Consider the following 21,088-nt stretch of genomic DNA (forward strand, 5'->3'; position numbering starts at 1 on the left):
CGTGCGTGTGGTGTGTGTGGTGTGCGTGTGGCGTGCGTGTGTGGTGTGCGTGTGTGGTGTGAGTGTGGTGCGTGTGTGGTGCGTGTGTGGTGTGTGTGTGTGGTGTGTGTGTGTGGTGTGAGTGTGGTGCGTGTGTGGTGCGTGTGTGGTGTGTGTGTGTGGTGTGCGTGTGTGGCGTGCGTGGCGTGTGGCGTGCGGTGTGCGTGTGTGGCGTGTGTGTGTGGTGTGTGTGGCGTGTGTGTGTGGCGTGTGTGAGTGTGGCGTGCGTGTGTGGCGTGCGTGTGTGGTGTGTGTGGCGTGCGTGTGTGGCGTGCGTGTGTGGCGTGCGTGTGTGGTGTGTGTGTGGTGTGTGTGTGTGTGGTGTGTGTGTGTGTGGCGTGTGGTGTGTGGTGTGTGTGGTGTGTGTGGCGTGTGGCGTGCGTGTGTGGTGTGTGTGTGTGGTGTGTGTGGTGTGTGTGGTGTGTGTGGTGTGTGTGTGTGGTGTGTGGCGTGCGTGTAGACGCGGCCGCGCGCTCCACCTTGTCGACGCCGGCACTCAGGATGTAGTTTCCCCGCTTGTTCCACTTCAGCGCGAAGATGGGGCCCTTGTGCTGCCCCAGCGTGCTGGCAAGGTTCCCTGACAGACACGGGAGGGGCACGTCACCATCACCACCACCATCGCCATCACCACCGCCATCGCCATCACCACCGCCACCATCACCATCGCCATCACCACCGCCACCATCACCATCGCCATCACCACCGCCGCCACCATCGCCATCACCGTCATCACCACCTCCATCTTTGCCACCATTTCCTCACTGTCATCACCACCACCATCGCCATCACCACCTCCACCTTCGCCACCTTCGCCACCACCGTCATCACCATCAACGCCACCACCATCAACGCCACCACCATCAACGCCACCACCATCAACGCCACCACCATCAACGCCACCGTCATCAACACCACCGTCATCGCCACCACCGCCACTACCATCACCGCCATCACCACCACCGCCGTTATCACCACCATAATCATCATCATCACCACCGCCACCACCACCAACGCCATCGTCACCACCGCAATCACCATAACCACCACCGTCATCACCACCGCCACCACTATCACCGCCATCACCATCACCGCCGTCATCAACGCCACCACCACCACCACCACCGAACAAACAATGTTTCGTCTCTATGGAATTATGAATCAGCAAGTTATCTCAGTGTTAAATGAACTTTAAGCTGATCGGTGACATACAAGTTAAAAAAATTTTACCAATCAAGGCACCACTGTGGTGGTACGTCGCTCTTTTTCAGAAGCGACCCCCTGGCTATCACAAACGATGGCTCACACGAAGTGGCGGATTATCATCATCATCATCGTCGTCATCACGCGTACATTTATAGCAGCCGCCAAATAGCCCAAGACGCGTGACGTCGATTCTAAATGTGGAGGGGGAAAAAAAAACGCAGGGCCCGGAGAAAAATCCACGCAACCACCACGGGTAGAGAGAGACACGCAAACTCTAAAGATATAGCAGGCGTCAGGGACGGGGAACAAACCCACGACCTCCTGTACACCGGGCGAGGTAGTTAACATCTCCTAGCCACCGTGATGATGGTGATGATGAGAGAGACACGCAAACTCCAAAGATACAGCAGGCGTCAGGGACGGGGAACAAACCCACGACCTCCTGTACACCGGGCGAGGTAGTTAACATCTCCTAGCCACCGTGATGATGGTGATGATGAGAGAGACATGCAAACTCCAAAGATACAGCAGGCGTCAGGATCGGGAACAAACCCACGACCTCCTGTACACCAGGCGAGGTAGTTAACATCTCCTAGCCACCGTGATGATGGTGATGATGAGAGAGACACGCAAACTCCAAAGATATAAAAGGCGTCGGACGGGGAACAAACCCACGACCTCCTGTACACCAGGCGAGGTAGTTGACATCTCCTAGCCACCGTGATGATGGTGATGATGAGAGAGACATGCAAACTCCAAAGATACAGCAGGCGTCAGGGACGGGGAACAAACCCACGACCTCCTGTACACCAGGCGAGGTAGTTAACATCTCCTCGCCACCGTGATGATGGTGATGATGAGAGAGACACGCAAACTCCAAAGATACAGCAGGCGTCAGGGACGGGGAACAAACCCACGACCTTCTGTACACCAGGCGAGGTAGTTAACATCTCCTAGCCACCGTGATGATGGTGATGATGAGAGAGACACGCAAACTCCAAAGATATAAAAGGTGTCAGGGACGGGGAACAAACCCACGACCTCCTGTACACCAGGCGAGGTAGTTAACATCTCCTTGCCACCGTGATGATGGTGATGATGAGAGAGACACGCAAACTCCAAAGATACAGCAGGCGTCAGGGACGGGGAACAAACCCACAACCTCCTGTACACCAGGCGAGGTAGTTGACATCTCCTAGCCACCGTGATGATGGTGATGATGAGAGAGACACGCAAACTCTAAAGATACAGCAGGCGTCAGGGTCGGGGAACAAACCCACGACCTCCTGCACACCGGGCGAGGTAGTTAACATCTCCTAGCCACCGTGATGATGGTGATGATGAGAGAGACACGCAAACTCCAAAGATACAGCAGGCGTCAGGGACGGGGAACAAACCCACGACCTCCTGTACACCAGGCGAGGTAGTTAACATCTCCTCGCCACCATGATGATGGTGATGATGAGAGAGACATGCAAACTCCAAAGATACAGCAGGCGTCAGGGTCGGGGAACAAACCCACGACCTCCTATACACCAGGCGAGGTAGTTAACATCTCCTAGCCACCGCGGCGCCCACGTTAAGAATAATAAATGTCAGCCCCGAATGGAGGAAGGAGAACGATGAACCCCACTCACCGTCTTTGGTCCATATCCTAGCAAATCCATCATAGGAGCCCGTCGCCAGGAGTGACCCCTCACTCTGCAAAAGATAAACATCCCCCCGTGTAGCCTTTAGGAGAGCGCTGGGGCAAGTGCTGTTAGTAGCGAGTAGAGATGGAGAGAAGAGAGAGACGGAGAGAAACGGACGGACAGTCAGACAGACGGAGAGACACGGAGGGAGAGAGAGGACAGATGGGGATTGCACGTTCCAATCGAGTGACGTCACGTCCCTGCTGGAGAGACGATGAACGGAGGGAGACAGACGGAGGGAGACAGACGAACGGAGGGAGACAGACAGAGACAGAGAGACAGACAGACAGAGACAGAGAGACAGACAGACAGAGACACAGACAGACACAGAGACAAAGAGACGAAGAGAGACAGAGACACAGAGACAGACAGAGACAGACACAGACAGACACAGACAGACAGACACAGAGAGAGAGAGACAAGAGACAGAGAGACAGACAGAGACAGAGACACAGACAGACACAGAGACAAAGAGAGACAGAGAGACAGACAGACACAGACAGACAGAGAGACAGGGAGACAGAGACAGAGAGACAGACAGACAGAGACACAGACAGACACAGACACAGAGACAAAGAGACAAAGAGAGACAGAGACACAGAGACAGACAGAGACAGACACAGACAGACACAGAGAGACAGACACAGAGAGAGACAAGAGACAGAGAGACAGAGAGAGAAAGAGACAGAGATAGAGACAAGAGACAGAGAGACAGAGACAGACGGAGACAGACAGACAGACACAGACAAGAGACACAGACAGAGAGACAGAGAGACAGACACAGAAAGAGAGACAGACATAGAGAGACAGACAGAGACACAGACAGACACAGACACAGAGACAAAGAGAGACAGAGAGACACAGACAGAGAGACAGAGACAGACAGAGACACAGACAGAGAGACAGGGAGACAGACACAGACAGAGAGACAGGGAGACAGACACAGACAGAGAGACAGGGAGACAGAGAGACAGGGAGACAGACACAGAGAGACAGGGAGACAGAGAGACAGAGAGACAGGGAGACAGAGAGACAGGGAGACAGGGAGACAGACACAGAGAGACAGGGAGACAGAGAGACAGGGAGACAGAGAGACAGGGAGACAGAGAGACAGGGAGACAGAGAGACAGGGAGACAGAGAGACAGGGAGACAGAGACACAGACAGACACAGAGACAAAGAGAGACAGAGAGACACAGACAGAGAGACAGAGACAGAGAGACACAGACAGAGAGACAAAGAGAGACAGAGAGACACAGACAGAGAGACAGAGACAGAGAGACAGAGAGACACAGACAGAGAGACAGAGACAGAGAGACAGAGACAGGGAGACAGACACAGAGACAGACACAGAGAGACAGGGAGACAGAGAGACACAGACAGAGACACAGAGACACACACAGACACAGAGAGACACAGAGAGAGACAGATGCGACGCACGTTCCAGTCGAGTGACGTCACGTCCTTGTTGCTGGGCACATCTTGGCCGCCCTCTCGGATGCAGTGGCGCAGCACCAGCTGATTGGCACCGCCACCACCGCCACCGCCACCACCGCCACCACCGCCACCTCCACCTTCCCGTAGGTCCCATATGCGCGCCGTCGAATCTCCGGACCTGGACCGGAAGGGCGATGCCGCGGTCAGGGCGAGCGTGGGTGAGAAGCGTGGGTGAGAAGCGTGGGTGAGAAGCGTGGGTGAGAAGCGTGGGTGAGAAGCGTGGGTGAGAAGCGTGGGAGAGAAGCGTGGGTGAGAAGCGTGGGTGAGAAGCGTGGGAGAGAAGCGTGGGTGAGAAGCGTGGGTGAGAAGCGTGGGTGAGAAGCGTGGGTGGGAAGCGTGGGTGGGAAGCGTGGGTGAGAAGCGTGGGTGAGAAGCGTGGGTGGGAAGCGTGGGTGGGAAGCGTGGGTGGGAAGCGTGGGTGGGAAGCGTGGGTGGGAAGCGTGGGTGGGAAGCGTGGGTGAGAAGCGTGGGTGAGAAGCGTGGGTGAGAAGCGTGGGTGAGAAGCGTGGGTGAGAAGCGTGGGTGAGAGGCGTGGGTGAGAGGCGTGGGTGAGAAGCGTGGGTGAGAAGCGTGGGTGAGAAGCGTGGGTGAGAAGCGTGGGTGGGAAGCGTGGGTGAGAAGCGTGGGTGAGAAGCGTGGGTGAGAAGCGTGGGTGAGAAGCGTGGGTGAGAAGCGTGGGTGAGAGGCGTGGGTGAGAGGCGTGGGTGAGAGGCGTGGGTGAGAGGCGTGGGTGAGAAGCGTGGGTGGGAAGCGTGGGTGAGAAGCGTGGGTGGGAAGCGTGGGTGGGAAGCGTGGGTGAGAAGCGTGGGTGAGAAGCGTGGGTGAGAAGCGTGGGTGAGAAGCGTGGGTGAGAAGCGTGGGTGAGAAGCGTGGGTGAGAGGCGTGGGTGAGAGGCGTGGGTGAGAGGCGTGGGTGAGAGGCGTGGGTGAGAGGCGTGGGTGAGAAGCGTGGGTGAGAAGCGTGGGTGAGAGGCGTGGGTGAGAAGCGTGGGTGAGAAGCGTGGGTGAGAAGCGTGGGTGAGAAGCGTGGGTGAGAAGCGTGGCGATCGTGGGTGAGAAGCATGGGTGAGAAGCGTGGGTGAGAAGCGTGGGTGAGAAGCGTGGGTGAGAAGCGTGGGTGAGAAGCGTGGGTGAGAAGCGTGGGAGAGAAGCGTGGGTGAGAAGCGTGGGTGAGAAGCGTGGGTGAGAAGCGTGGGTGAGAAGCGTGGGTGAGAGGCGTGGGTGAGAAGCGTGGGTGAGAAGCGTGGGTGGGAAGCGTGGGTGAGAAGCGTGGGTGAGAAGCGTGGGTGAGAAGCGTGGGTGAGAAGCGTGGCGATCGTGGGTGAGAAGCATGGGTGAGAAGCGTGGGTGAGAAGCGTGGGTGGGAAGCGTGGGTGAGAAGCGTGGGTGAGAAGCGTGGGTGAGAAGCGTGGGTGAGAAGCGTGGGTGAGAAGCGTGGGTGAGAAGCGTGGGTGAGAAGCGTGGGTGAGAAGTGTGGCGATCGTGGGTGAGAAGCATGGGTGAGAAGCGTGGGTGAGAAGCGTGGGTGAGAAGCGTGGGTGAGAAGCGTGGGTGAGAAGCGTGGGTGAGAAGCGTGGGTGAGAAGCGTGGGTGAGAAGCGTGGGTGAGAAGCGTGGGAGAGAAGCGTGGGTGAGAAGCGTGGGTGAGAAGCGTGGGTGAGAAGCGTGGGTGAGAAGCGTGGGAGAGAAGCGTGGGAGAGAAGCGTGGGAGAGAAGCGTGGGTGAGAAGCGTGGGTGAGAAGCGTGGGTGAGAAGCGTGGGTGAGAAGCGTGGGTGAGAAGCGTGGGTGAGAAGCGTGGGTGGGAAGCGTGGGTGAGAAGCGTGGGTGAGAAGCGTGGGTGAGAAGCGTGGGTGAGAAGCGTGGGTGAGTAGCGTGGGTTAGAAGCGTGGGTGAGAAGCGTGGGTGAGAAGCGTGGGTGATAAGCGTGGGTGAGAGGCGTGGGTGAGAAGCGTGGGTGAGAAGCGTGGGTGAGAAGCGTGGGTGAGAAGCGTGGGTGAGAAGCGTGGCGATCGTGGGTGAGAAGCATGGGTGAGAAGCGTGGGTGAGAAGCGTGGGTGAGAAGCGTGGGTGAGAAGCGTGGGTGAGAAGCGTGGGTGAGAAGCGTGGGTGAGAAGCGTGGGTGAGAAGCGTGGGTGAGAAGCGTGGGTGAGAAGCGTGGGTGAGAAGCGTGGGAGAGAAGCGTGGGTGAGAAGCGTGGGTGAGAAGCGTGGGTGAGAAGCGTGGGTGAGAAGCGTGGGTGAGAGGCGTGGGTGAGAAGCGTGGGTGAGAAGCGTGGGTGGGAAGCGTGGGTGAGAAGCGTGGGTGAGAAGCGTGGGTGAGAAGCGTGGGTGAGAAGCGTGGCGATCGTGGGTGAGAAGCATGGGTGAGAAGCGTGGGTGAGAAGCGTGGGTGAGAAGCGTGGGTGGGAAGCGTGGGTGAGAAGCGTGGGTGAGAAGCGTGGGTGAGAAGCGTGGCGAGCGTGGCTAGCGTAGCGAGTGAGCGTGGGTGAGCGAGCGTGGGTGCACGGATGAGGGGCGAGCGAGCGGAGCGTGGGTGAGCGAGCGAGCGTGGCGAGAGCAAGTGAGCGTGGGTGAGCGGAGCGTGGGCGAGCGGAGCGGAGCGTGGGCGAGAGCAAGTGAGCGTGGGCGAGCGGAGCGGATGAGTGGGCGAGCGGAGCGGAGCGTGGGCGAGCGGTGGAGTGCGCCGCCGCTCACCCAGAGGCGAGCAGGTCGCACACGGGGTTCCAGGCGCAGATGAACACCTCGCTCTCGTGTCCACGCAGCACCGTCGCCTTGCTGGGGGGGATCTCGATGTCCCCGTCGGTGGCGTCCACCTCCATGGCGTCCGCGTGGCTGTCTGCTCGGACCCCACCACGCAGACGGAAGGTTCCCCCCCCCCCCCCCCGCGCGGAGGCTTAACAGACCGCCGGGCCGAGGGGCTGTTGGGCGAGCGGTATCGGCGGCCGCCCCCGTGGCACACGAGGGGAGGTGGGTGGGTGGGTGGGTGGGCCAGCCGCCGCGCCCGGTCCCGCCCCTTTTGCATCCCCGGTGGCGACGACTGCCATGCCCACGCGTCGCACCGGTGACTCGTTTTGAGTCGACCGACGGGGGGGGGGGGGGGGGGGGGGGAGCCCCGAGGTTTGGTTGCGAACGGGGAGCAAACGTGGAGGGGGGTCGTCGGATTTGTGTCGCGGTGCGCGCACAAGGGCACGCACAGGCACGCACACGCACGCACGCACAGGCACGCACGCACACACGCACAGGCACGTGCACGCACGCACAGGCACGCACGCACACACACACACGCACGCGCACGCACGCAGGCACGCATACGCACGCACGCTGACAATGATGATGACAATAATGCCGATGATGACAATGATAACACGCTGACAATGATGACGCAGACGACGGCGATGATGATGAAATCGCTGACGACGACGATGTTAATGATCACGCTGACGATAATGATGACGAATGATAGAGCTGACGACGACGACAATAATGCTGACAATGATAACGCCGATGACGACGACGACATCGCTGATGACGATCAAAATGATATCGCCGCCGCCGCCGCCGCTGATAATAATATAATGCTGACGACGACGATGACACCGACAATGCTGACGATGATGATGAGAACGTGATAATGACAATGCTGACGATGATTACAACGACGATGATAATGTTGACGATGATGACAACGTTGATGACAATGCTGATGATGATGACGATAATGACAATGCTGATCATGTTGACGATGATGACGATAATGACAATGCTGATGATGTTGACGATGACGATAATGACAATGCTGATGATAATGACGATAATGACAATGCTGATGATGATGTTGACGATGATGACAATGATGACGATGATGATGACGATAATGACAATGCTGATGATGACGATAATGACAATGCTGATGATGACGAAAATGACAATGCTGATGATGATGACGATAATGACAATGCTGATGACGATAATGAAAATGCTGATATTGATGATGACGATAATGAAAATGCTGATGATGACGATAATGACAATGCTGATGATGTTGATGATGATAATGACAATGCTGATGATGTTGATGATGATGACGATAATGACAATGCTGATGATGACGATAATGATAATGCTGATGATGACGATAATGACAATGCTGATGATGTTGATGATGACGATAATGAAAATGCTGATGACGATAATGAAAATGATGATGACGATAATGACAATGCTGATGACGATGACGACGACGACGATGACCCCCGAACGGTGGAGGGTAACGTACTTGACAGGCTGTGCCCCCCATTCTCCACGGGCTCTCCGTTCTTGGCCGCATTCACCATTTGTCCTGGAAGGGCACCCACCCCCACTACTGTCTGCTGCACACACACACACAGATACACACACAGATACACACACACACAGATAAACACACAGACACACAGATACACACACAGAGATAAACACACAGATACACACACAGACACAGATACACACACACACAGATAAACACACAGACACACAGATACACACACACACACAGATAAACACACAGACACACAGATACACACACACAGATAAACACACAGACACACACACACAGATACACACGCACAGATACAAAGATAAAGATCCCCCGTAAAGCCTTAAAAGACTGTAGGGGCAAGTGCTGTTAGCGAGTAGCACCTATGAAGGCCGGTAACGGTACACGAGGGGGTGGGTGGCCAGCACCACGCCCGACCTCCTTTGTCTCCCTAGTGGCAATGTTTACACACCGCACCAGGTACTCATTTGAGGCTGAGTCGACCTAGGGGAGGCCCGGAACCGGTTCAGATAATCGCCACTGGTGTTGGCCGTGAGCGGAAATCGAACCCGGGTCGCCAGGTTAATAGCGCAGCGCGCTAACCGCTACACTATCGCAGATACACACACAGATATACACACACAGACACAGATATACACACACAGAGATACACACACAGACACAGATATACACACACACAGATATACACACACATACACAGATATACACACACAGACACAGATATACACACACAGAGATACACACACAGACAGATATACACACACGGACACAGATATACAAAGACAAAGATCCCCCGTATAGCCTTTACAGACTGTAGGGGCAAGTGCTGTTAGCGAGCACCTATGAAGGCCGGCACGCACGGCACACACGAGGGGGTGGGTGGCCAACACCACGCCCGACCACCCTTGCCTCCCCAGTGATGATGCTTACACACCACACCAGGTACTCATTAGAGGCTGAGTCGACCTAGAGGGTGCCCACACACAGGCACACATAGGTACACATACATACACACACAACAACAACAACCGCCATTCGCCACCTAAGTGGCGGTGACGTCACCACGGCGCTTGTGCCAGGCTATGTGCACCCTGAGGCCACGTGAAGTGTCGAACGCCCGCTGGCAGGAGGCCACGGGGCAGACCCAGGTGCCCCGGGTCGACTGACTGAAACGACTGGCCGATGCACCACCAGTGCCCCCTGCTCTGCCAACTTGCTGTGCTTTACACAACACAGATACTCTCACACACACACACAACTGACATTCGCCACTAAGTGGGGGGTGACGTCACCACCGCGCTTGTGCCAGGCTATGTGCACGTTAAGGCCACGTCAAGTGTTAGAACGCCCACTGGCAGGAGGTCACGGGGCAGACCCAGGTGCCGTGGATTGACCGACAGATGGCACACACACCCAGGCACACACACACACACAGACACGCACACAGAAAAAGATTTCCCCAACAGCCTTAACAGACCGTTGGGGCAAGTGCTGTTAGCAAGTAGCGGCACCTATCAAGGCCGGCGCTGTGCCACACGAGAGGGGGTGGGGGGTGACCAGCAACCACGCCCGACCGCCTTTGTCTCCCCAGTAGCGACGGTTACGACGCACCGCACCAAGGAATCTTTCGAGGCCGAGTCGACCTAGGGCAGACCCAGGTCCGGTTCAGACAACAATCGTCACCCGGTGTTGATCGTGAGCGGGAATCGAACTCGGGTTCGCCAGCTTAGTAGCGCAGCGCGCTAACCGCTACACGACCGCTCCCACCCACCCCCCACACACACACACACAACAGGGAGAGAGAACATTCACGCCGTACACAGACAAGGTGCCTGCGTCGGGTGATTGAACCGAGGCCATTCTTGCCGCGGGGCCTCTCGCGAAGCGTCACCAGCCACTCAAAAGTGTAAATTTTGTCGTGGTGGATTTTGACTCGCCAACAGAGAACAACTGGTTGAGTGCTCAACTCGTACACAGGGACTCCTCCACTCACGAACATTCCACTCGCGAACTTTCAGAGATACCAACAAACACGTCCAGTTGCCTGTTCTTGCCGAGAGTCGGAGGGGTCGACCGACAATACATGGCGGTGGTGGCGTCTGCAGAACGTGAAGAACCAGTGGCATCTACAGCTATAGAGAGCGTGAAGAACCAGAGGCATCTACAGCTATAGAGAGCGTGAAGAACCAGTGGCATCTACAGCTATAGAGAGCGTGAAGAACCAGTGGCATCTACACAGCTATAGAGAGCGTGAAGAACCAGTGGCATCTACAGCTGTAGAGAACGTGAAGAACCAGTGGCATCTACAGCTGTAGAGAGCGTGAAGAACCAGTGGCATCTACACAGCTATAGAGAGCGTGAAGAACCAGTGGCATCTACAGCTGTAGAGAGCGTGAAGAACCAGTGGCATCTACATAGCTATAGAGAGCTTGAAGAACCAGTGGCATCTACACAGCTATAGAGAGCGTGAAGAACCAGTGGCATCTACACAGCTATAGAGAGCGTGAAGAACCAGTGGCATCTACAGCTATAGAGAGCGTGAAGAACCAGTGGCATCTACAGCTATAGAGAGCGTGAAGAACCAGTGGCATCTACAGCTGTAGAGAACGTGAAGAACCAGTGGCATCTACAGCTATAGAGAGCGTGAAGAACCAGTGGCATCTACAGCTATAGAGAGCGTGAAGAACCAGTGGCATCTACAGCTGTAGAGAACGTGAAGAACCAGTGGCATCCACAGCTATAGAGAGCGTGAAGAACCAGTGGCATCTACAGCTATAGAGAGCGTGAAGAACCAGTGGCATCTATAGCTATAGAGAGCGTGAAGAACCAGTGGCATCTACAGCTATAGAGAGCGTGAAGAACCAGAGGCATCTACAGCTATAGAGAGTGTGAAGAACCAGTGGCATCTACAGCTATAGAGAGCGTGAAGAACCAGAGGCATCTACAGCTATAGAGAGCGTGAAGAACCAGTGGCATCTACAGCTATAGAGAGCGTGAAGAACCAGTGGCATCTACACAGCTATAGAGAGCTTGAAGAACCAGTGGCATCTACAGCTATAGAGCGTGAAGAACCAGTGGCATCTACAGCTATAGAACGTGAAGAACCAGTGGCATCTACAGCTATAGAGAGCGTGAAGAACCAGTGGCATCTACAGCTATAGAGAGCGTGAAGAACCAGTGGCATCTACAGCTATAGAGAGCGTGAAGAACCAGTGGCATCTACAGCTATAGAGAGCGTGAAGAACCAGTGGCATCTATAGCTATAGAGAGCGTGAAGAACCAGTGGCATCTACACAGCTATAGAGAGCTTGAAGAACCAGTGGCATCTACAGCTGTAGAGAGCGTGAAGAACCAGTGGCATCTACATCCACAGCTATAGAGAGCGTGAAGAACCAGTGGCATCTACAGCTATAGAGAGCGTGAAGAACCAGTGGCATCTACAGCTGTAGAGAGCGTGAAGAACCAGTGGCATCTACAGCTATAGAGAGCGTGAAGAACCAGTGGCATCTACGGCTATAGAGAGCGTGAAGAACCAGTGGCATCTACAGCTATAGAGAGCGTGAAGAACCAGTGGCATCTACAGCTATAGAGAGCGTGAAGAACCAGTGGCATCTACAGCTATAGAGAGCGTGAAGAACCAGTGGCATCTACAGCTATAGAGAGCGTGAAGAACCAGTGGCATCTACAGCTGTAGAGAACGTGAAGAACCAGTGGCATCTACGGCTATAGAGAGCGTGAAGAACCAGTGGCATCTACATCTACAAAACATGAAGAACCAGTGACATCTACATCTGCAGAACGTGAAGAACCAGTGGCATCTACATCTGCAGAACGTGAAGAACCAGCGACATCTGCAGAATGTGAAGAACCAGTGGCATCTACATCTGTAGAACATGAAGAACCAGTGGCATCTACATCTGCAGAACATGATGAACCAGTGGCATCTACAGCTATAAAGAGCGTGAAGAACCAGTGGCATCTGCTAGACATGAAGAACCAGTGGCATCTAAATCTAAAGAACGTGAAGAACCAGTGGCATCTACAGCTATAGAGAGCGTGAAGAACTAGCGACGTCTACATCTGCAGAACGTGAAGAACCAGTGGCATCTACAAAACATGAAGAACCAGTGGCATCTACATCTACAAAACATGAAGAACCAGTGGCATCTACATCTACAGAACGTGAAGAACCAGTGGCATATACATCTGCTGGACATGAAGAACCAGTGGCATCTACAGCTATAGAGAGCGTGAAGAACCAGTGGCATCTGCTGGACATGAAGAACCAGTGGCATCTAAATCTAAAGAACGTGAAGAACCAGTGGCATCTACAGCTATAGAGAGTGTGAAGAACCAGCGACGTCTACATCTGCAGAACGTGAAGAACCAGTGGCATCTACATCTACAAAACATGAAGAACCAGTGGCATCTACATTTGCAGGAAAATAAGAACACTTTTTAGACTTGCGCGACCAAACCCAAAAAAATAACCGCCTTCATTGCGAATAATATTGGGCCGCGAAAGCCTCCGTGTTTAAACTGAGACCTCAAACGTCATCACCGTGCCACCGCAATTAACCTGCTGCTGCTGCTGTTGTTGCTGCTGCTGTTGTTGTTGCTGTTGTTGCTGCTGCTGCTGTTGCTGCTGCTGCTGTTGTTGCTGCTGCTGCTGTTGTTGCTGCTGCTGTTGCGCTATCTTCTCACGGTAGGCTTGCTGTCGCGTGGACACCACGTCTGGCATCACCGCGTCGATGAGAGACAAAGAGTCGATGGGCCGCCCCTCAAACACCGTGCCATCCTGCGGAGACACACACACAGATATACACACACACACACAGATATATATACACACACACACACACAGATACACACACATACACACACCCAGATATATATACACACACACAGATATATATATACACACACACAGATATACACACACACATACACACACGCAGACATATATACAGGGGCGGAGCCAGGATTTCAGGCCGGGGTGACATTCGAACAAATTTTTATTTCAAGAATGATTAGAGGGTCAGGCTGTTGAACCAGACGCCATCGGTTGGCGACACACTCTGACAATGCAGTTGCAGGGAGTCCGCCAGCCCGAGTGTCGTACAACTTACGCGCAGAATGTCACCCCCCGTCACCCCCCCTGGCTCCGCCCCTGCATATATATACACACACACGCAGACATATATACACACACAGATATACACACACGCACACACAGATATATACACACACGCAGACACATATATACACACACACAGATATACACACACACACACGCAGACACATATATACACGCAGATATATATACAAAGATAAAGACAAAGATCCCCTATATAGGCTTAACAGACTGTAGGGGCAAGTGCTGTTAGCGAGCACCTATGAAGGCCGGAACGGTACACGAGGGGGTGGGTGGCCAGCACCACGCCCGACTGCCTTTGTCTCCCTAGTGGCAATGTTTACTACACACCGCACCAGGTACTCATTTGAGGCTGAGTCGACCTAGGGGAGGCCCGGGACCGGTTCAGATAATCGTCACTGGTGTTGGCCATGAGCGGGAATCGAACCCGGGTCGCCAGGTTCATAGCGCAGCGTAGCGCTAACCGCTACACTATCGCTCCCCATATATATACACACACAGATAAACACACACGCAGGCATATACACAGTACAGACATATACACGCACAGACATATTAACCTTATGGCGGGGACCCTGGGGGGGGGGGAGTCCCATAAGCCCCACGGCTCTCGCATAAACTGCGTTGCCAAGTCATTTTATGCCTGTTGAAGGCGAACGGCACGGCAAATCTATTCCTCTCGTGGAGCTCCACACGATACGCTCATTCAAAGTTTTGTTTCTTCTGCGCATTCGTCCGCGCTGCTGCGTTTGCACGACACGACAACGCAGAACGATCCGCGTGCGGTGGGACGGAGTCGCCAAAAATTAATTAACTACGATTTTGACTCTCGTTTATTCGGGACCCCGCCCGCTATAAGGTTCAGATATATATACACACACACACACAGACATACACGCACATGCACAGATATACACAAAGACACATCACCCGTGTAGCCTCTAACAGGCTGTAGGGGCAAGTGCTGTTAGCGAGTAGCAGCAGCACCTATACACAGACAAAGATCCCCCGTGTAGCCTCTAACAGGCTGTAGGGGCAAGTGCTGTTAGCGAGTAGCAGCAGCACCTATACACAAAGATCCCCAATATAGCCTTAACAGACTGTAGGGGCAAGTGCTGTTAGCGAGCAGCACCTATGAAGGCCGGAACGGCACACGAGGGGGTGGGTGGCCGGCACCACGCCCGACCGCCTTAGCCTCCCCAGTGGCGATGTTTTTATCCACCGCACCAGGTACTCATTTGAGGCCGACTCGACCTAGGGGAGGCCCGGGACCGGTTCAGATAATCGTCACCGGTGTTGGCCGTGAGCGGGAATCGAACCCCGGGGCGCCGGGTTCATAGCGCAGCGTAGCGCTAACCGCTAAACTACCGCCCCCGCTATGAGGTTCATATACGCACAGATATACACACACACACAGACATATACGCACATGCACAAATACACACAAAGACACAGAGTAGCCTTGACAGCCTGTTGGGGCAAGTGCTGTTAGTAGCAAGCAGCAGCAGCAGCCTATGAAGGGCCGGCACAGTGGCACACGAGGAAGGGGTTGGTGGGGCTAGCACCACGTCCGCCCGGCCGACTTCGGCTAACCAAGTGGCAATTCCACACACTCATTTCTGTTCTAAATGAAACCTTAAGTTTTAGAGAATTAAACAAGGGGTTGAGAGGGGGCGGGGTCACTAGACATCTGGACAACCCTGTAAAATTCACCACTGTAGCTGAGCAACAATAAGAATGATAAATAATAAATAAAAAAATAATAGGTTCCACACGTGTTCTTTGGGTCTTTCGGTAAAGTCACGTAGATAGGTTCGAAGAAAATAACGAACAAAAATGACAACAACAACAACAACGTTTCGATCGCAACACGAGCGATCGTCACCGTCTTCCTGATGACAGACCCAAAGAATATGAATTCCTGCAGTCACGAAAGCTTCGAGTCAAGGGTTTTATACGCTTATTGGCAATAAAATTGGTGTTAAATCTTGATTTGAAGCTTTCGTTGTTGCAGGAATCCATACCAGCAATCACTGGAAGGATGTTATTGACCAGGTAAAACCTTAACACCGTTTCTGGTTGTTCCATCACATTTGCCGGGCACTGGTCTATTTTTGCCGAGTCAACTGCATCCCCAGCGTTTGGCATTGCTACTGCTTTGGCAGATGCTTTGGCATGTACTTTTACTGGTAGGAACCTCTTGGTTACACCACCAGCCCACAGTGGATTATTGTGTCCGTCCGTCCGCCCGTCCTGCATCCAAAAATGGGAGGGGTGGGGGCTGGGTGGAGAGGGGAGGGTGGGGAGGGGCTGGGTGGGGAGGGAGGGGCTGGTCACCCCGTGGTGCCCCCCCTTATAAAACTCAACGTTTAACCTACTCACGCCGGCTTGTGCCCGCCCTCACAGTCGGGCATGTTGGCGGAATGCACCACCACCACGTGGTGGTGCCGCCCTTGTTGACCCTGGCCATTGACCGAGCAAGCCCCAACGTTCCGAACTACCGCCAGCTCCCTCCCGCAGGAGAATGTGTTTCATTGGCATTGTTGCTGCAGCCCCGCACACACTCTCCTAGCTAGCGTCCACGAAACGCTCCCCCACCTACCCCTTTCCATTGCTCCTCCCCCCACCCCCCCCCCTTTCTCTCAACTATACAGCCTCCTGTCGGCAACACAAAATTATTGCTGTGGTTTTTTTTCTTCCCCACCTGATGATGATGATGATGATTGCTTGTGCTGCAATCGGAAAGTCGTGATTTATTTTATTTTTCGAGATTTGAAGCTTTCGTGACTGCAAGGATCCATCCTCTTTGGGTTCTATTCGGTAAAGTCACGTAGTAGGTAAAAAATAAAATGACAAAAATCGTTTTTCGGCCACAACACAGACAGTCTCGCCCCCTTCACCTGATGAAGGCCGCTTGTGTTGTGGCCGAAACGTTCGTGAGAATATTATTGTGTTATTTTATTTTATCAATTTATTATTTTATTCTCATTCTATGTGACTTTACCGAAAGAACCAAAGAAGACTATTCTTATATTTTCACACTTTGATACTGGCAAGAAGGTCCCATTTTCATACTGATGCTGCTGCTGCTGCAGCTGTCACTTAGCACAGCAGAGGGCGCTGGGACACTGCACACACCACGTGCGGCTACATGCAAAGTCTAAAAGAAAATGTTCGTACCCATAAACGATTCTTATTTTACATCATTAGGACCTCCCCTTTGCCAGTACCAAAATGTAATAATAGGGGGTTTTCCCCTTTTTTTATGGCAACAAAACCGAAACCTTTTTTTACCTTGATTCATGTTACTGCATTCACCACAATACTTGCAGTCAAAATGCAAACAAAAAACACACTGTGATAACACATTCTTATTTTAACCAACCATTAAAGCGCCCGTTGAGCTGCCGTTCATCTCTTTTTTTTTCCCCAGAAGCCACCTGGCCATCGCACACGATGGCTGCTCAACACAAGTGGCGGCCGATCATCATCATCATCATCATAGCGTGGAAAATGTATAGCAACAGCCAAAATACTGCTAAACGCAAGGTGGTGTTCGATTCCAAACGTGGAAGGGAAACAACCGGGGGACCCGGAGAAAAATCCACGCGACCACAGAGAGAGAGAGACGCAGACTCAAAATATACAGCAGCAGCAGGCACCGTCAGAGTCGGGATCGAACCCACGACCTCCTGCGTACCAGGCGAGGTGGTTAACATCTCCTAGCCACCGTGATGATGATGAGAGAGAGACACCCAAATTCCAAATATATAGCAGCAGGCATTAGGGTTGCAATCGAACCCACGACCTCCTGTATACCCGGCGAGGTAGTCAACATCTCCTAGCCACCGTGATGATGATGAGAGAGACACCCAAATTCCAAATATATAGCTGGCATTAGGGTTGCAATCGAATCCACGACCTCCTGTATACCAGGCGAGGTAGTCAACATCTCCAAGCCACCGTGATGATGATGAGAGAGAGACACCCAAATTCCAAATATATAGCAGGCATTAGGGTTGCACTCGAACCCACGACCTCCTGCGTACCAGGCGAGGTGGTTAACATCTCCTAGCCACCGTGATGATGATGAGAGAGAGACACCCAAATTCCAAATATATAGCAGGCATTAGGGTTGCAATCGAACCCACGACCTCCTGTATACCTGGCGAGGTAGTCAACATCTCCTAGCCACCGTGATGATGATAATGAGAGAGAGACACCCAAATTCCAAATATATAGCAGGCATTAGGGTTGCAATCGAATCCACGACCTCCTGTATACCTGGCGAGGTAGTCAACATCTCCTAGCCACCGTGATGATGATGAGAGAGACACCCAAATTTCAAATATATAGCAGACATTAGGGTTGCAATCGAATCCACGACCTCCTGTATACCAGGCGAGGTAGTCAACATCTCCTAGCCACCGTGATGATGATGATGAGAGAGACACCCAAATTCCAAATATATAGCAGGCATTAGGGTTGCACTCGAACCCACGACCTCCTGTATACCAAGCGAGGTAGTCAACATCTCCTAGCCACCGTGATGATGATGATGAGAGAGACACCAAAATTCCAAATATATAGCAGGCATTAGGGTTGCAATCGAATCCACGACCTCCTGTATACCAGGCGAGGTAGTCAACATCTCCTAGCCACCGTGATGATGATGATGATGAGAGAGACACCCAAATTCCAAATATATAGCAGGCATTAGGGTTGCAATCGAATCCACGACCTCCTGTATACCAGGCGAGGTGGTTAACATCTCCTAGCCACCGTGATGATGATGAGAGAGACACCCAAATTCCAAATATATAGCAGGCATTAGGGTTGCAATCGAATCCACGACCTCCTGTATACCTGGCGAGGTAGTCAACATCTCCTAGCCACCGTGATGATGATCATGAGAGAGAGACACCCAAATTCCAAATATATAGCAGGCATTAGGGTTGCAATCGAATCCACGACCTCCTGTATACCGGGCGAGGTAGTCAACATCTCCTAGCCACCGTGATGATGATGATGAGAGAGACACCCAAATTCCAAATATATAGCAGGCATTGACCTCCTGTATACCAGGCGAGGTTAGTTAACATCTCCTAGCCATCGTGAGTCCACAGTGGACTGAGTGGATCTGGGCGGTCAAACCGAAACGGAACTGGGCCTCCCCTAGGTCGTCTCGGCCTTAAGTCGGTACCCATCGGTGCACCGTGCGCACCCTAGGTCGATTCGGCCTCAATCGAGCACCCGGCGTGGTGTTGTGTTCGTAAACATCGCCACCGGGGGAGACAAAGGCCGGCCGGCCGGGCGGGCGTGGTGCTGGCCACCCACCGCTCCTCCCAACATTTGCCACAAGTGCCGGCCTGAAACGGCACCCGCCCAGCCGGGCACAGCCGTGTTTATCACGCGGTAAAACCGCGCGTGTCGCCGCGCAGTATCAATCCGCGAATCGTCGCGTCGGCGCAGGCACCCGCCTCGTTGATGGAGATCTCCGCCTCCACGTACTGCAGCCCCTTCTGGATGATGGAGATGAGGGCGGCGGGCGGCACCAGCGCACCGTTGATCGTCGACTGGCTGATGTGGCTCTCGATGCCGAACGTGAACGCCGAGTGGGAGAAGCCTGGGGGGAGGGAGGGAGGGAGGGAGGGAGGGAGGGAGGGAGGGAGGGAGGGAGGGAGGGAGGGAGGGAGGGAGGGAGGGAGGGAGGGAGGGAGGGAGGGAGGGAGGGAGGGAGGGGCGGTGGCGGTGGCGGTGGGGAGGGGCGGTTAGCACGGTTGGCTCGGTACGGCGAGAAAGAAGTTGGACATGCGTACACTACACTATACACTGCAATACACACTATACACTACACTAGTATACTAGGCTACACACTACACTACACACTGCAAAATTACACCATACACTACACTATACACTACAATATTACACTGCACTACTATACACTACACTATACACTACACTAGTATATTAGGCTACACACTACACTATACACTGCAATATTACACCATACACTACACTATACACTACAATAATACACTACACTACTATACACTACACTAGTATATTAGGCTACACACTACACTATACACTGCAATATTACACCATACACTACACTATACACTACAATAATACACTACACTATACACTACACTACTATACACTACACTATACAATACACTAGTATACTAGGCTACACACTACACTATACACTACAATACACACGACACTATACACTACACTATACACCACTCACACTACAATACACTATACACTACACTAGTAATACTAGGCTACACACTACACTACAATACAGACGACACTCTACACTACACTAGTAATACTAGGCTACAAACTACAATATACACTACAATACACATTAAACTATACACTAAATACTACGCTACACACTACACTGTACAATACAATACACTACACACTAATATACACAACACTATACACTACATATTACACTATACACTACACCGTTATACTAGATTGAAAACTCCTTTCTTCAGAACGTATTTTCGTGTTTAGTTTATTTTTCCATCCCCCGCCCCCGCACCTACGTTAAGCACGGTTGGCTATGTACGGTGTGAAATAAATTGTAAATACACACACTACACAATACATGACACTATACACTAAGCATTGATTGTGTGTGTGCGCAGGTGTGGCTGTGTGCAGGGTGTGGTTGTGTGGTTGTGTCGTTGTGTGTGCGGATTACAGCTGTGCGTCTGCATGCGGGTGTGCGCGCACGCAGGTGTAGTTTGTGTGTGCATGGGTGTAAGGTTGTGGCTGTGTGCGAGTGTGGTTGTGTGTGCTTGATTGCGATTGTAGCTGTGTGCGCGTGTATGTGCACGGGTGAGATTGCGTAGTTGTGTGCGGGTGTGTGTGTGGCAATGGCTGTGTGGTCTCGTTGTGGGGAGCGATAGTGTCTGTAGGTGTGCGTGTGTGTGTCTATAGGGGTGCGTGTGTGTGTCCGTAGGTGTGTGTGTCTGTAGGTGTGCGTGTGTGTCTATAGGGGTGCGTGTGTGTGTCCGTAGGTGTGTGTGTGTCTGTAGGTGTGTGTGTGTTTGTGGGGAGCGGTAGCATAGCGGTTAGCGCTACGCTGCGCTATGAACCTGGTGACCCGGTGTTCGATTCCCGCTCACGGCCAACACCAGTGACGGGGGTCATCTGAACCCG

General features: G+C 53.1%; 1 protein-coding gene across 4 annotated transcripts in view; it reads right to left on the reverse strand.

Moving 5' to 3' along the window:
* The window catches only part of LOC116957168 (F-box-like/WD repeat-containing protein TBL1XR1), a 99,225-nt gene that overhangs the window by 14,628 nt on the left and 63,509 nt on the right, over positions 1–21,088 (reverse strand). For 3 of the 4 annotated variants that reach the window (XM_076055197.1, XM_076055196.1, XM_076055198.1), the window contains 7 exons: positions 19,378–19,523; positions 13,322–13,540; positions 8,704–8,797; positions 7,122–7,263; positions 4,373–4,547; positions 2,880–2,943; positions 519–616 (listed from right to left, as the gene is read on the reverse strand). In XM_076055197.1, the coding sequence (XP_075911312.1) occupies positions 519–616; positions 2,880–2,943; positions 4,373–4,547; positions 7,122–7,263; positions 8,704–8,797; positions 13,322–13,540; positions 19,378–19,523 (938 nt within the window). The remainder of the gene's footprint in view (positions 1–518; positions 617–2,879; positions 2,944–4,372; positions 4,548–7,121; positions 7,264–8,703; positions 8,798–13,321; positions 13,541–19,377; positions 19,524–21,088) is intronic. The other variant, XM_076055199.1, reaches the window with a different exon arrangement.

Source organism: Petromyzon marinus, chromosome 70 (assembly GCF_048934315.1).
Source record: "Petromyzon marinus isolate PM22_M1 ecotype Great Lakes invasive population chromosome 70, UKy_Petmar_22M1.pri1.0, whole genome shotgun sequence".
Lineage (NCBI taxonomy): Eukaryota > Metazoa > Chordata > Hyperoartia > Petromyzontiformes > Petromyzontidae > Petromyzon > Petromyzon marinus.